This window comes from Ammospiza caudacuta, chromosome 3, assembly GCF_027887145.1.
Source record: "Ammospiza caudacuta isolate bAmmCau1 chromosome 3, bAmmCau1.pri, whole genome shotgun sequence".
Lineage (NCBI taxonomy): Eukaryota > Metazoa > Chordata > Aves > Passeriformes > Passerellidae > Ammospiza > Ammospiza caudacuta.
Window position 1 is genome coordinate 44,602,793 of NC_080595.1, and position 17,319 is coordinate 44,620,111.

General features: G+C 39.0%; 1 protein-coding gene across 1 annotated transcript in view; it reads right to left on the reverse strand.

The window, feature by feature from the left end:
* Positions 1-15,165: 15,165 nt before the first annotated feature.
* WDR27 (WD repeat domain 27) overlaps positions 15,166-17,319 on the reverse strand; it is a 90,516-nt gene continuing 88,362 nt past the window's right edge. Inside the window, exon 24 of the mRNA XM_058802469.1 lies at positions 15,166-15,597. Within this exon, the coding sequence (XP_058658452.1) occupies positions 15,550-15,597 (48 nt within the window). The 3' untranslated portion in view covers positions 15,166-15,549. The remainder of the gene's footprint in view (positions 15,598-17,319) is intronic.

A 17,319-nucleotide genomic window follows, 5' to 3' on the forward strand; every position in this document is an offset into this window, starting at 1 on the left:
TGGGTTTAAACCAGAGACATCCTTTCTTTTCTGACAGGGCATTAAGCCATGCAGTCGACACAAATCTCTTCAGGGACTACATCTCATTTCTAGTAGTTGCTCAGCAACATTGAGTTCATCCCCTAGGGGAGCTGTGTACAGGAGAATGTTCCATTGCTTTCATGATGACAAGGGTTCAAAGTTAAGGACTTCAGGATGGAAAAGTTGCATTTTTACTTCTTGCTCTGTTAACATTGAAGTCTTTGTACATAACTGTTAATACAAGTCTTCATCATGGCCCAGATGAGATACATGTTTAATATGAGTTTTTCACCCACTGCAGTTCTTGTATTTCCTGTTGGACCTACTTTTGCTGAGAGCTTTATAGAAAGGAGGATTTCTTTCAAGCTCTGAAATTCTTAGCCTAATATTTTTAGGAAAGAACAGTTCCGAGGATCAGAATCCCAGTCTACTTATTTTATTTATGTTTTCCTTTATTCTTTTTGAATGCAACATAAGATTTTAAGCAACATCAGTCTGGCTTTTAAGCCTAAACTGTTGAAACCAGCTACCAACTACTACATATATAGTATGGCTCATCCAAGAGCATCCATAAGTAGACCTTGATTCGTAACTCAGACCCTTAAAGATCATAATTTTTATCAGTATTATTTTGTTAACATAAAAGGTGCTGCTCCATGCAGGACTCAGCTTGTGAGATCTGCATATGCCTTCAGTCACTAAAGCAAAACAACAAAAGCAAAACAATAAACCCCAACCTCCTCCTGAAAGCAATCGTGCATTTTCAACTGACTGTCTACATAGGGAGAAGGAGCAAAGATGCTTCAGAATGGAAAGAAATTTTCCAAAGAGGAGGGAATCGTCTCAGATGTTTGTTATAGACAAATCCACTAACCAGCACCAACTGTGTCCCTGTAAGTAAAGAGCCAGCTGTTCCAAGGGAATACAACAATATGTGAGCTGAGGGTGCTGGGCAGCCAGCTTGTCTGGAAGCACTTGAAAAAATGCAGGGAGGAAACCAACAGAGACAAAATAATAATCATGATGAAAAAGTGATAAAAGACGGGGGGGGGGGGGGGGGGGAAATTATTCACACTGTAAACTGCTGTAATTCAAAATAGCATTTGCAAAGCCAAATGGTGAGGGTGGTGATTACCACAGTAAAGGACCTGTCTTCTACTAACTGATCCCTGCTGCCCTTTCCCTTGAGTGTCTCCATTTGGCCCTGGAATGGTCCCACTCAGCTATAAAGAAAACTGATGCCGTCTTCTTTTAGCCCCAAAACAAATTGTCCTTAATGCAAATACATATACCTACAAGAAACTTGGGTGTGACCAATGACCTGCAAAATTTAACCTCTGGATTAAGCAGCCAGTCAGTGCAGGTCTGCGTAATTTAATACAGTAGCCATACAAGCCCAAAGCATGACTTCACAGATCTCATTTAGCTCTCTTGGAGGTCATATGGCCTCACAAAGCTTCCTCCACCTACAGCTGCCTGTCCTATGCTTTGAAGAAGACCAATGTTTCTCTGTCTCCCTTGGCCCTTTTCCCCCTCTTTGGGTCCCCTTGGATTTCTGTTCTCAATTCCCACTCCTGTTCTTGCATGTCCCAAGCAGAATAGGCCTTTCTTCTAAGAAAGCAGCACCTGGAGACTAGTGGGGATGACATCTTCACCCCTTCCATCTCCTCTGGTACCACTGTTTGCCAGTGGCCCCTTCCCTTCTCTTAGGCCTGCCCTGGCCCTGAGCCTGAGCCAGGAGCGTGGCTCTGGGAAGGATCTGGTGGGCACAGAGAGCAGCTTGACAGGGCAAGGTCAGTCACCTCTAGCTTTTGGCTGTAGGTGCTCTGCATGAGCAAAGACAGAGTTTCTTTGTTTCAGGAGCTAAGGACTTGGCAGACAAGATAAAACGTCTCAGATAAAGAACTTATGGCAGTCCCCATTTGGCTGTTTATGATACTTCTGAATGTTCTGGCAAACATAAGCCCTCTCCTCAGGACCTGGAAAGCAGCTCCTTTACTTTGTAGTACAACCTGCTTTGTTTCCACAGGTTGCCAGTGACCTAATCAGGGTGCAGGCTAGCATAAATCTCTGACCTGGCCAGCACATCACTGTAGCCTGCCAGTTAGATGTCTTCACTTCATACGCAGCTCTCTGTCTTAGCAGTAGAACACTTTACCCTGAAATGAGATTTTACGCGGTGAGCTGGAAAGTTCTGGGGAAATTGATCTGCTGCTTCACCTGCAGCCTTGCTTTTACTGTCAGAGCCAAAACTCTGAGCTAGATTTCTATCTGTCTGATAGCTCTTAATTCAGATGATAGCCCAGAAGACATATTGCAAATGCTCTGGTGGGTCAGCATGATTGATTTCAACGGAGAACAAAGCATACCTTTCCGTACTTTCTAGACGATCAAATGTTTACATTTACTCAGTTTGATTAACAGCTGCAGCCACGCTCAGCCAAGCTCAGCTTAGAAAAATTACACAACGTGTCCTGTTTACAGCTTTAGCTGAACAGAGGCAGGAAAGATAAAAGATTTCATTTATGAACTACTGATACATTGCCTAAATCTGGCTCAGGAAGCAAAATATCAACAGCTGTGGAGCATGGGATTTTTAATTCCTGGACAAACCATCATGGTTGTTTTCCCAGTGACACGGCCAGCCCACAGCCCTGCAGCTGAGAGAGCTCTGAAGTGAGGCAGCTCTGACTCGTCAGTCGTCTGGAGGGAGAATGATGAATCCAAGACTCTTCCCCAGCCTCTACTACAGGTGTGTTGTGTAAATGAAACAACTCTGCACCTCCACTTGCACTTCTGTGGAGGAAGTTGACTGCTACAGTGAGGGAAAGTAAAGCACTTCATTAATTCTCCAGAGCATTCGGAACATAACTTAAAGCATGAGATTAACAGACACATGCTTAGAACATAAGGACAAGATTTCAATAAAATAAGGCCTTAATCAGAAACTGTTGAGCATGAAAATAATATTTTTGTAAACACTGGGATTTTTAATGCTGATGTTTCTTCCTATACAGTTAGCAACAGACTAACATGGAAGCAGGTCTTCATCCGGTACTTATTGATTCCTACTAAAATCCATTTGTAAATCAGACAGGAAAGTCTCTAAGACAGCAAAATTATCTGCTAAAAGAGTTAAATTTACTAAAATTTAATTTTCCAACAAATCTAAGGACTAGGTTGTATGAAATAGCTGCAGGTGGCTCAGTTTAGAAGTATCTGTACCATTCAGATATTCAATATTCAAATACTGTTTATTTACACACACAAGTAGTGCAAAAACAAACCCTATTACAATATTCTATATTTAGATAGAAACAGAATGAACAATTAACAAGACTTGTGTACAAATTATTGTGCAAACCTTGCTAATCCAAATTTGATTTGAAAAAAATGCAGCGTTGTTTCACACTGTGCTTCAGGTGTCAAATATGCCTGGAGAGATGGCAATCTGCAGTGGGAAGGAGAAAGGTGACTCCAGGTATTGGGTACAGTGTCCAGCAGCCAGGGCTCTGGTACAGCCATCCAGGCAGTGATTTCTGCCCTGAGGAGGAGCTTGGCACACTGCTCCCTCTTGGAAGGAGATGTCAGTACCTCTGTGCAGTTACTAATGGCATGTTTGCCGGAGCCTGGCTGCCATCACTCCCATCCAGGTGAGATATTGCTCCTTCTCTGCCCCCAAGGACCTCAAAGGACCTGCCTGCACCCCTGTACCAGCCATATCACTCCTCCCTCTGTGCACCTCCACTCGTGGCAAAGAGCAGAGCTCACACATCTGCACCAGGGGCCAGACCCCTGAAGAGCTGCCAAAGGAAGAGGAAGCTGTGGGGACCATCAGCAGCCTTCTGTAGCTCAGCAAATCAAAGGTTTCCAGGTTGCCAAGCAGGTCTAACAGGAATTATAAAAAAGCATGACATACAACAAAGGTAGCAAGAAGCGAGGAGAGTCCAAGAAAAGTGAAATAAAAAGTTCTTGAGAAGAAGCCAAGACAGTAAGAGGATGGAGGTTCAAAAAGTCTGTGTCTAACACCAACAGTATTTCTGAGGGTTTATACAAATCAAGGCAAGCTATCCTTGCCCCATCTTTTATTTATTATCTTATGAAGGAATTAAATATCTGAAGAAAAGTATCATGCAAAACAGGATGAAAAAAATTTCATTTTCATTGCTGCAATATGTCATTATTTCATCCTTCTATCTGGCGTCTTAGATCATCAATGCAACCCGGAGTTCAAAGTTACCAATATGTGTAATTTTGCTAATAAAAATCCTAAACACAGCTGGCAGTAATGCCTTAAGATGAAGGGGGAAAAAATCTCATTAGAGTGCTCATATTTATGTATGTGTCTCTGTTCTTGAAGAGATGTTGCCAGAGAACGCAACCGGGGCATCGTGAGTCAATAATCTTTTATATTCACATGATGTCCTTTGGGGCTGTGAACGTTCTAGCACAAAGCCATATGTTATGTGATCCTGGAGAATGAGCATTTAATCGTTAGTATTATATATGGCCATGATTTTGTTTTCATAGATCAACTGAGCATTGTTTGCATAGCAAGAACCATGGAGCCTACATTTCAAGCCAAGAGGCTAAACAGAGCAGTACTGTTTCCCATATGTTACGTGAACTTCATTATCACCCTCCACATTTGGAACTGGAAGTTACATTCTTTTTTTTGCATGCATTGCTTTTTTGGCATTTCATATTTAAATCTTCACAAAGAACGTCATGGTGAAAAAATTTAGGAGGGTGTCTTCTCATCAGCCTTTGAGGACCTTCTCAGTCTTGAGAAACAAGATATTCTCCCAAGCAGGGGGAGCAGAACCCCCCTGTTCCAGCAAGGAACAACACAAGAATTTCCAGACAGCAACACCGATCCATTGTGCTTTGCTTGTACTTTAGGGCAAATCTCACATGACTTATCAGGACCTGGGACATCCAACAGACATCCCAGAAATCTGTCATAGCCTTATCCCAACTAACATTGCCCCGGCAGTCTGCAGCAGGGTCTCTGCCTGCAATGTGTTGTGCTGTGGCTGCCTTGTCCCAAAAACTTTCACTCTCTGTTGCATGGAGCACGACAATGGGCTGAGCAAGCCCTGAGAACCCCTTGTGGCCTGTGATCTCTGGGGAGAAAACAAGGAGAGGATTCCAGAATAGCATAAGAGACAGGTTTTGAATTGCAAGCAATTGACTTTAAAACTGCAGTTGGGTTCAGGGAAAGCCTCTCCCGCTTCCTGCTTTGTTCAGTGAAACCAAGTCAATACAATTTGAAGCTGTGGCTCTGCTATTGAATTTAAGCCACTGGAATACAAAGTGATCTGCCAGGTCTAGCAACTCTGCAGGGGGTTTCACTGAGAAATTATACTTCTCATAGCCTGGAGATCCCTGCAGTTGCTGTGCATTAGGATGCATCCTGAATTTACTACTTTCACTGGGATTTTGCCAGTCAGTCTAGTCGTAACCTCATCTTCTAATTGAAACCTTCATCAAAATGATAAATGGTTTAACAGAAAATGATTTATGGGACAAAAATATAAAAACCAAAACCTCTTGTTCTTCTGCAAATACACATTGGAAGTGAGAATGAGCTGATGAATGTAGTCTATTCCCAGCCTAGAAATTCAGGATTTCAGACCATCAAAGAGAACACTAGTAGAGAGAAAAGCATTCAACTTTTTTTTTTTTAACTGCATAAGGGCCAGCAGATTTTTATTCTTTGCAAGAGTGGAGTAGCAAGACATTTTTCTAGGCTGTATTTGTAAACACATCCTGCCAGAGCAAATGAGTACTCTAGCTCTTAGCACCTTCAAATTCTGTACATTTCTGGAGTTTGCGGATACAGGATGGTTAACTAGCTCCTGTGGAAATTTTTTAAGGAGACAATTTCTCGTGAGAAAAGGATGAGGGCTGGCTGCTCTTTTGTCATTTCAGCCCTGCTATACTTAGGGCTCCTGATTTCCCTGTAAGCATCCTGGCAAACAATGTGTTTGAGGTCTTCATCTCTCTCTTTTTGCTCAGGCTCTCCAAGCAGATTCCAGGGATCTGGAGGCCTTTGGATTTTGTGGGTGGCAGAAGCTACTCCAAGGTGAATGAGCAGCCTCACCAGGTCTCCAAGCTTTTCTCCCTGACCACAAGGGTCAGCCCCAGCGCCAAGCAGTGGACTCCATGGTGAGCTCCTTCCCCATCTAGTAGTTTTGATTTTCAGGCTTCCAGGCTCTGCTGCTCCTTGCACTGCTTGGGAATAAGAGTAGCTATTCACTGTCTCCTAGGGATCACCTGGGACTTTGGGGATCCCTTTCCCAGGTCCTGTCTTATCATCTAACCATCTTCCTATGATCCCTCCTATTATGAACAGCAGGGATATGGAGGTAGGGAGCCTGTCTGCCTACAAACCAGACAGGAGGAGCAAGGAGAGCAGAACTTCATTTTTTCTTTTCTAAAGCAGAATTACCTGAAAATCTCCCCATGTTTGGAAATAAACCCCGAAGTCTGCCCTTTGACATTTTCCCCCATTTAGAACAAAGCCCTTTTAACAATACAACTTTTCCTGGGAAGAGATTCTCATTTTGTCAGCACCACGGATGGGGCTATTTGTTAATTCAGTTTCAGATGGGAGCCAGAGACATATTCACTCTCCCTCTGATGCATGCACACAAAGGAAGGGCAAGGGAAACAGGAGCTAAATATGACTGGAGCTTTGAATTTCTGCAGAGCTCTTTTCCTTAAGGAAAAAATTTCAAGGATAAGTTTTGAAGCCTCAGGCATTTCATTTGAGCCTTTTTTTACTCAAAGTAAAGGACTCTCGAAGAGTCCTTTTTGCAGTGAATGGCAAATTGCAAAAGCAGAGGCAGACAAGCATCTAGCTTAAGGGTCAAGACAACCAGGAAAGTTCAGAATGTCTTTTTCTGACATTGCATTTGAATCCAAAATTTTATATTAGGAAGTTTTTCCAACTGAATATCAGTGAAGGAGTTAGGATAGGGAGGAAATGTCTGTAACAACTAATTTCATTTTGTTTATCATTTTTATAGAAATATCTGTTTTCTATTACCCTGAAGGTCAGTTTTATGGGGAGAACTCTTCAGTATGTTACCTGCTGCCAGGGTCCCATGAGCCTGGATTCAGTATTGTCAGCAAAAAGTCCTTTCTGTTTTGGCTGTAGCTTTTGCTATCACATTTGGCCTGATAACATTTGGCTTGATAAAATTAGTCACTTAACCAGGTTTATTTTCTAAATATCATTTCTTCTGCTCCATTTAGAGAAAATACAGTTAGTTTATGTACATAGGGAATCTTTTAGAAGGTTGGGAATTGAAGCTCTTGTAATCTTTCACATAATTTGCAACCTACTGGAAAAAGGAATTTGGAAAAAGCACTGCAGGAGGAAACCTCACCCTTCTTACAGGTTTCCCTTTGGGAGAAATTTATTTCCCTTCCTAATTATATTTTATATGTGTCTTCTTAAGTAATGTGTTACCTAAACAATAAATATGAAATTCATAGGGATATTATAGGTCTTAGCTACTGTTGTCATTTATTAACTTTAAAATGTTTTTCCAGTCTGTCCGCCAAAAGACTGTGAAGGATGATGATGGTATGTGTATATTATGACATATATGACATATATAATGGGTGTGCAACTTCATTATCCTTAGTGGATGTCCACACTTGGAAGAAAAATGTCTTAAATCTCCACTCTCCTCCACCCCAACTATGTTTCTTTCACATCATCCTTACAGTTTTTATTTTAATCACTGGATGTTAGATTATTCTGCCTTTTCTTAGCATGAAAACCATTTTAATAGGTGCTTAAAAGTGAGATGATAAAAATTATTTGTATTAAGGTATTAACTGGCAATCTAGAAAGTATAAATACATAAATATTTCTAAAGAAGAATAATAAAAGCACTTACCTCTTTATTGAAACATGAAAAAATTTTTTACCACTGTCTTATTACACAATTTTGTTTCCTTTCAATGCAGCTTACTATCCTGAGATTAAAAAGCAAACGATCAAACAAAAAATGCAGTGAATGAAAAAGCCTTTGGATGAGTGAACTAAAAAGGTAATTTTCATTTACTGAATTACCATAGCTACGCATCATGCTTCACTTGAATATATTCACTGTTATGACTTCATGGGTGGGAGCAAAAAGGAATAATGGGTAAAATGAAATGTTCCACTATGTCAAACCACTCATCACAATGGTTTAAACTAGAGAAGCGAAAAAAAGCTCATTGCAACTGTGTTTTTCACAGACCAGGATCACACAGGGTGGAAGGCACTTCATTTTTTCAGCTATTATTTCCTTTCTTCAAGATGTCTTTTCCTCTATGATTGTGGAGAGTATGTTTTATTTTCATTAGGTCAAGTTTCCCCCTGGTGCAACCCTAGCCAAGAGCGTGGCATTGGGCCAGGAACAGATTCAGCCTCTGGTGTCCTTTTTTGGGGGATTGTTACTACCTGAAACCAGCATCCTCCCCCGAGGCCTGGCTTTGGGATGGGTTAGTCAGCGTGCACAGATGTGAGGCAATGCTTCCTGCCAGGGATGGGCAGCTGCCTGTGAGCCCGTCTACAGGGGGGTAAAACGAGACATTTCTGGGCGTTGTCGGAGAGTAAACTACACACAGACAACTCTCTCTGCCTAAATGAGAGCTTAAATGGTAAATTTAGGGGCAGGTGTTGCCCTGGGAAAGTAAAAAGCAGTTCATCCAGGGGTTTTGGCACATCCCTGAGCAACAGCATGGAAGCAGAACCACAACCACACTAATCTGGTTACTTTTCACAGCTCACATTACAAGATGGCTCTAGGAGCTCTAAGTTTGCCCTTACAGATCCCACAGTCAAATGGGAACTACTCAAACATGATTCCAGTAAACCCTTAATTTGAGCCTGTATTTATGATATTTTTGCCTTTTCTTATTTACTGTTTCCATGAGGCTTAAAACAAAGGAATGTATCAGAAAGTTCTGACTGTGCCTAAGCTCACTCCCTGTAATTGCTCTAAGCAGAAAGATGCTGGGTGATGCTGGTAGATGACTAGAAGTCTTCTTCCATGTAGAGACTTAAAAAATGTTGGATTAGTACTTTAAGCCTAATGAAACTCCTTTGAACTCTTGAAGGCGCAGACAAATCAGGTTAACTTTTATCCTTTGCTTTTATTCCTATTAATTGTCACAGAAAGAGCCCAAAACAATGGAGAAATTGCTTATCTCACATAACTTTCATTTCTTCTCTGGCTTCAAGAAAATTGCATAATTCTTTTCTTCTCCTAATTCAACTGCTCAGAGACATATTACGCAATAATATCCAAGCTCCCTATCCTTGACAGAGCTAATGAAAGAAACAGGAGCCACAAACCTCCAGTAGGCTCCTGCAGTGGCAGAATGCAGCCTTCACATGGAAGCTGCATGAAACATCAGAAAATGTTGTCTTGAAGATGATAACAGTAATAGTTGGGGGGTTTTTGCTATTCCTTCTAAAAGATCTTAATTCACTGAGGCTGAATCAACACAGCCGAGCAGAAGCATTTATTGCTACCTCACAACAATGACTTTGGAGGGAAGTAAAGTCAGAGATTTAATTCACCTTAATTCTATCAGTGATAATGAGGAACCACTCTTTGAAAATGACTGGAGAGATTCAGAGTAAAACAATCATGAAGGTGTTTTGGCCAACATAGCTGGTCCTTTTCCAGTTATGTTGCCTTTCTCACATTAGGAATGCTGTAACTGGTTGTCCTGAGAGGTGATAAATTCCCTAACCCTGGAAACACCCAAGATGAGGCTGTGTGGGGCTCTGAGAAATCTGGTATAGTTGAAGACCTTCTTGCTCATGATTGGAGGGATGGTCAAAATGCCCTTTTAAAGTTCCCTTCAACACAAACTATTCTATGATTTGTATGAAACTCCTTGAACCTAAAAGGAGAGTGAGACCAGCAGTGTTTCAAAGCCCATGCCTTCAGATAAAACCAAAGTGTCAACACATAATTGTGTGCAGGATTGTTTTTTACAGCAGAGGGCTAATGCCTCCACACAAAGCCCAGATGAGTGAAGGAAGAGGAAATTTGCACCGTGAAATAATAAAGTAACAATGACACATTTTGTCCTCAGCAACATCAATAAAAGCTGAAGTGCCCTGCCTTCACTTTGGGGACAGTAATTTCAGGTAATTATTCACTAAATATCTTCTCTCATGAGCATGAGCCATGTAGAGCCAGTGAATATATAACCTAGGAGCCAAATCAGCAGGCAATCCACTTTCTCTACCCTCTGGAATCATTACTGATCTGATTAACAGAAAATAACAATAATAAAAACTGAAGGGCTGGAGGCAGCTTGGAGTGCAGGATCAGAATGCAATGTGATGGTGGCCAGCTGGAAAAATTAGCTGAAATGAAGGATCCAGCAAACCTAGGGCATGGACATGAGTCAGTAATGCCATATATCTGTGGACAAACTCAATAGCACAGTGGAATGCCAAATTATGAGTGACATATTTGAGAGGCACCAAGCCAATGACTTTGCTCTACACTGCAGTGACACAGCACACACTGGTGTAAACTTTTGAGAGCACTGCACTGCCAGAAAGAGGAACATGGGACTATAGGATGTTCAGAAAACAGCAAAAATTAACAGAGGTCTAGAAAACATAACCTTTGAAGACAGATTGAATGACTTGGCTTTGTACAAAGTAGAAAAGAGAAGTCTGAGGGGAGACATGATTACAACTGTCAAATATGTAGAGAGTTGCTAAAACAAGAAGGTAATGAATTATCCTCTCTCCTTAATGGATTAAGACAGAGAATAATGGGTTTAACATGCACCAAGGGGATTTCACCCCTGGGGAGGCTGTGGAATCTCTGTCACCAGAGGTTTTGAGGAGCTGTTGAGACAAACATCTTTTGTGAATGATTTAGAAGCAAATGCTTTGGGCCATTGGGCTGGTTTTCGGACATCACTTCCCAGGGTGCCTTCTGTGACTGGGTGACAGAGGCAAGCTAATTGTCACATTATTTTATAATACCTTTGTACTTTGGAATGTATTTTCATCCAGCAAAACTAAACCAAAGAAGTCAAAAACTGTCTCTTGTTTGGACAGAAGGGAAGGCATGAGTTCATTTGTATACATTACCTAAGACAGTGGAAATGTTTCATTGGGGTTCATTTCATTTCAGACACAGCATAAAACTAATCTGGAAGGTCTTAATCTGGTAATGGAATGTATATTGCTTTGCTAAATCAAATTCATCATAGCTATAAACCTAATTTATGCCACATTATTTACTCTGTTTCAGTATCTTCCTTTAACAACATTCAGTTTTCATGAAAATATATATATATATATAAAAGACATTCAGTGTAACACTAATTTTTGAATGAAAGTGTATTTTTAGTTAAAGACAGCATATTCACACCAAACATAAATATTTAACATAAAGCAGTTAACACAGGATATCAGTGACTTCTGTAGGCCTTCACAGGTGTATTCAGCTTTTAGACTCAATACCATTTTGTCACCCAAACATCTGTTATTAACACAAGTATATTGTTTCCCCTTCAAAGTTATTAAAATGCCTGAGACAGAGTCTACTCCTAGCCATGCCTTTTTCACAAAAATAAGGAGAATTACTCTGGCTTTAACAAAGGGCAGAATTCTGAACAGCAGAATTTGGCTTAAGTGATCATGAGAAATGCTGGTGTGTAGAAGTTCAATGTAGACAATAAGATAAAAAGCAGTACCTCCCAGAACAACATCTTACATTGTCCTTAAAAGAAATTTTACTTTCAGACCTGAAAGGATTTATGGGAAGGTCCTATTTTAGTATTTTATTTCTGTTACTCTATGATTTTGACTCCACTCACACATTGAAGCAAGGCATCCTAAATTAGATTTTAACAGAAATTACCTACCACTTCATTTTTATTTATTAGACATGTGCCAATTTTTTTTAAACAGTTTTATGGATTTTTATTGATATTTTCTCTTTATGCAATAAAATACCATGAGACAAATAGATCTACTAATTTTTTAAAAGGGAAAATAAGAGCCACAACACAGTTCTGAAAAGATAATTTGGTATGATCAAATGAAAAAATAATGGAAGAAAGAATAGAATAAGTGCTGCTGCCTACTTCCAGATATTCCAGGGTTATATAACTATGTATCTAAATGTAATCATCATGTATAATGGAAAGCAATATAGTCTTGGGGAATACATCCAAAAAAGCACTTCTTTCATGGTGAATTACTGAAATAGAAAAGGCCAAGAGAAAGCAGAGGTCATGGGCTTGCTCTTCCCCTCCTCCTGACAGTGCATTTGTATATTCTGTATATCTGTATACTTGATTTATACAGAACACTGGGTAATACCTGATATTTTTCAAACTTCTTCATCCCAAACAGTTTTTTACAGCATCTGCTTTAGAAGAGCGCTGGCCACCCTGCTGCGTTTTCTGACCTTTACAGCACCAGAAAAAAAACTGCTGTGCATTTTTAAGAATACTGTGGCATTTGGTAGATGTTCAGCTGGGAAAGTCCCCCACATAACAGCACACAGAAAGTCACAAAAATGCCAGTCCTCTCCCCAGCATATAGGACATTCAAGGACAGATGACAGAGCAGACATTTAATGAAACTAGACTATTCTTCTGCCAGCTGTTTTCCTCACATATTGCTACATAATCCTTCAAAGCAAGACTTTCAATTTTCTTAAGCTGTTTGGGAGTTATATTATAATCACTTTTTTCCCCCTAAAAGCAGTCTGAAAGCATACTCAAAATTCCTTAAAATTACATATTAATTATTTACACTTGCAGCTGTTTGTGTCAATGTTTTTAGCTGGAACATGATATGCACCTTAGCTAACCAGGAATCTTTCCTATCTGATTTTGGGACTTTTTAATTTCAAATAGCTTTGTCTTTAGAACAGAAACTGAACACATAAATTTCAGATTTGTCAGATTTGCCTGTTAAAAACACAAAGATATAGATGCTGCTTTTCTGGATACACCCTCATGACTTAAACTCTTTATTAATTAAATACACCCTCCTGCGTTCTTCTATCAAAGATATCTCAGAAGGATTATGATTATGAAAATTCTAGTGATTATGAAAATTCTAAATGTAATATTATAAGATGGTAACACCATCCACAACAGTTTTTCCTCCTATTTGCCATTAGAAAATCTTCTTTCACGCACTTAACTTTGCCAAACTTGAAGTGTGTCAGCTAAAGTTTTCCATTCTCAAAACCACAAGCATTCAAGCATTTATGAGGAGTCCAGGGGGGATTTTTTTCTTTCTTAAGATGGAAAAAAATTACAGTGAATTTCCATTTGAAAAGTTCTAGTGCCTGTGTGGTAGGACAGATTCTCTGTCTCCCCTGAGGGAAAAAGGGGTTAACAAATTCCTGGGCTGTGGAAGAGCTGCACATCTGCAAGGCCTGAACAGATGAATGTCTCTATTCAGCATGGACTGATGATGCTGTGGTCACAGCCAAAATGCCCCAAAGAATTTTCTATCCAGAAGAAGTCCTTGATAAAAAAAAGAAACCGGCATGCAGCTGAGTCTCACTTTAGGGAGAGATAACACTGTATGTTTGGAAGAAGATCTCCTTCAGAGATCAAACTAGCTCAAAGATTAAGAGGGGTTTTGAGGATACACACTGTCTAACTGGTAATAACAGCAGTTAGTTCTGGAAGGTAAGAGATGTAGAAAATTGAAGTATTCCCCTTTTATTTCAGTCCAGTGGGGATTGTGACTACCTCCATGCTTGCAGCAAGAATTCACAGTTTTTCTGTGTCCTCTACCTTAAGCCTGAGAATCATTCTTCTGTCAAAAAAATGTGGTGCTTTTTAAAACAAGAGTCATAATTGCAGTTCACACCTCTTTAGCAGATATTTCAACCTCCCTGAAGAGTCAGTCACTACTAAGTAGCGACACACTTAACTTGCAAATATAGCTATGGGCTATCTTCTGTATTTGATAGTGACTCTTGATGTGGAATCCACAGTATGCAGATGAGAAAACTAGCTAAATTAAATTTGAAAAAGACCATCCTGAGGATCCCTTTGGTGGAAATTAAAATTTAAGTCTTGCTGACAATTTGTGAGTGGAGCATACCAGCATTTAGCTACAACATAGAGCATGATTTTTTGGTTAATCTGATTTTGAATGGAAAAAGCATTTATAAGTATTGAAGTGGGTTATTTCACATTTTCTTTGATCATACAAAACCCGAATCTGATATTCAGAGTTCTTCTGAGTGTGATCTGGCTGCATTACACAGTCATTGATGAGACCTCTGTGTTCTAGAGAATAGAATACCTGGATGTGATGCAGTGTATCCTACCACTGCATGATTTTGCTCAGTGAAAAATTACTAAATACTTTACAAAAGAATGCTTAATGGAAACTAAATAGTTTATAGAAATAACTTGATCTACTTATACTTAATATTATATGCATAAATTAAGGACACCTATTAAATAAAACATTCTTTACAGTACTGAAAATTATCTGACTTTGCCGATTGGTGTTAAAGTGGAGGTAGGTTAATACCTCCAAATTTTCTTTCTTTTCTTTTTTTTTTTTTTTTAAGTAATCTGATTAATAAATTCCATTCTGGGAAATTTAACTTTGAAAAGGCAGCACAATTTTGCAAGGAAAATAAAAACTGCATCTCCTTTCATTAGTCACATATATGCTCTCTACTCTTAGCTAAAGCCAATGAAGAGACACTGGCCAACCTCCCCTCCAAAAGAAAGTTGTCTAAAAACTGTTTTCTAAGAGCACGACAAGCAACCTAGGAAGAATACAAGAAATTAACATTTTTTTCTGATAATTTTATTTTCATATTAATTTAACATTTTTGAAAATACTTAACAGTTATTTGAAAGACAGAAATAGTTTCTTTTAAAGACAAGACATTTGTCACATATTCCCTAAGAAATTTACAGAATGTGGTATAAATAGTAAACTGGCAAAATTCTAATGTCAAACAATATCCATGCTGATTCCAGTAACCCCAAAGAATTACAACAGATGGACTCTTGTGGCATTTAAGAAAGATTTACAATTCTTTTTTCTGTCAGGTTAATTTAAAAATTTGTCACAAACAGATCTAGCTTTAAAAATGGAATACTTGTTATTTTACTTGAATTTTCAGTCTAGACTAAAGGGGTCCCTGTCTAGCAAAGCACTACATAATGCACCTGACTATAAGAACCCAAGAAGACCTTTGAAAACCACTGCTGTGGTGATTTGCTGGAATGAAGTCAGAATGAGTAGTGTCCTCCTTTTCGTGATCTTTCACCCTTATTTTTGCAATAAAGGTAACAGACTGTACAGCAGAAAAACTTTGAGAACGTCTTAAGGAACTTCCTGAAAATAACATCAGAAGAAAACTGTAGTTTAAAAGGGAATATTGTGCCACTTTCTTCTGGCCAGTTAGCAGTCTCCTTTCTCTCAGCAAGTCATTATTATCATAGTTCCATGGCCAAAGCTCCACAGGCTGGCGAGCATCAGGGTAGGAACAATCGGAGTTTGCCATCCAAGGTGGCTGTGGTGAGCTGCAGTTCAAAAGAAAAGAACATGTGGCTTTAATGAAGATCTTTCCAGTAAGCAGTTTGCTTTAGAGCAAAAGAACAAATGAAGATCATTAAGATGATATTTAAATTACTTCTATGTTAAGTGGTCCAGGATTCATTAAAAAAAATAAAAACACCATAGACTCTTCTCAACCAAGCTGATCTGAAAATTCCATTTCAGTTAGATTTTTCTTTTCCAACTATTTTCAAATTTGTGTCAACATCCGCTAACACATCAACAGTCTGTAAAACTGAAGCATATGTTAAAACCACATAGAAAGTCAAACAGACTTCACTGTGTATGACTCAAGAAGCGAATATGGAAGAAATAAGAAAACGAGCTGGAATAAATGAAGATGGAAAATACTGTGAATTAAATCAGGCATACCAACAAATACAGTTTTCTGATTTTTATTGGTGTTAAGTGTAGAGTAAGAATTTCCTTTGTAAGAAAGTATGTTGACAAATTTTATGAAGAGGCAAGTCTTGTAGACATGTATAAAAAGCCTTCAGCTGCATTAGCTTTCTTTCACCAGGCTGAGAAAATCTTAACTATAAAATAAGAGGCAATACTATTTTCTGCACTTACATCTACAAACAAGCACTTGAAAACCTGCTGTATGTCAGAAAGAAAGGAACAATCTACAAATGACACCACTTACTAGTCATTAAAAATTAAAGGTGTTTAGGTCTTGAATATTAGGATTTACAATTATTTCTCACCAATGATAAAAAATCTGAAGGGGTGGAACAAAATAGGCCACTCATGGTCTGACTAGTACATTTGGTTAACTTTTTGCATGCTCATTTTTCTTGATCTGCCCTTTCTTTGATACATTGACTTATTTGTTTTATTCCTCTGGATAAAGGAACTCTGTGGTCAATAAATTATCTTCCTGGGTTTGTATTCCCTCCTTCAATATCTCCAATGATCAATTCTTCTAATCTCTCATAAGCTTAGCTATGGTTTTGTCTGGCTAAATCTTGAAAAATTTCAATGAAATTTCACAGCTCATTCCAGTTTTTAAGTGCCATCTTAGTTGTCTTTCAATTTTTTTCCCTAATGTCCAACTTGAACCTCAAAAACTGCAATGTGTGGTCAATCTTTCTGTGATGTCCTCTGACAGACAGTACTGAAACACAGCTTGGTGTCCACCTGCTAAATGTATTCTCTACACTGCTATTACATTCTGCCTCCAGAGACCTTCAGTTTTCATTGAGCATAAAAAATTATCTTTCTATTCCAACTAACCACCTCCACACTTTTGGTAGCACCAAACCCATCACTGAATTGTTGGCTGAACTAAAAATCCACACCTCCTGGCTTTAAGATCCCTCCTTGTTGGTCATATGATCTAAACTGCTGTCTCTCAAGTCCTTCTTCTTCCTTTCCCCTTTCTCTTACTTTTTCCACTTGATTTCCTGGGCTGTTGATAAAATGAGGATGATCTTTGCACTGTTCCCCTGAGAAATGTTACACTCAATATCTTGCCATGAACAAAAGGAATATACCTATATACAGAGCCAGTAGTCTTTATTTAGCTCAATCAATGTTTCAATAGCCTAACAAAAATAAACCAAGTACTAGAGAGTTAACACTCATAAAAATAAAAAGCTTAGTCATTAAAGAAACATTGCATAAAAAATAGAGGGTTTGATGGGGTCGATTAGCCATTAGCATCCTGAATTCTTTCAGTGTTATTG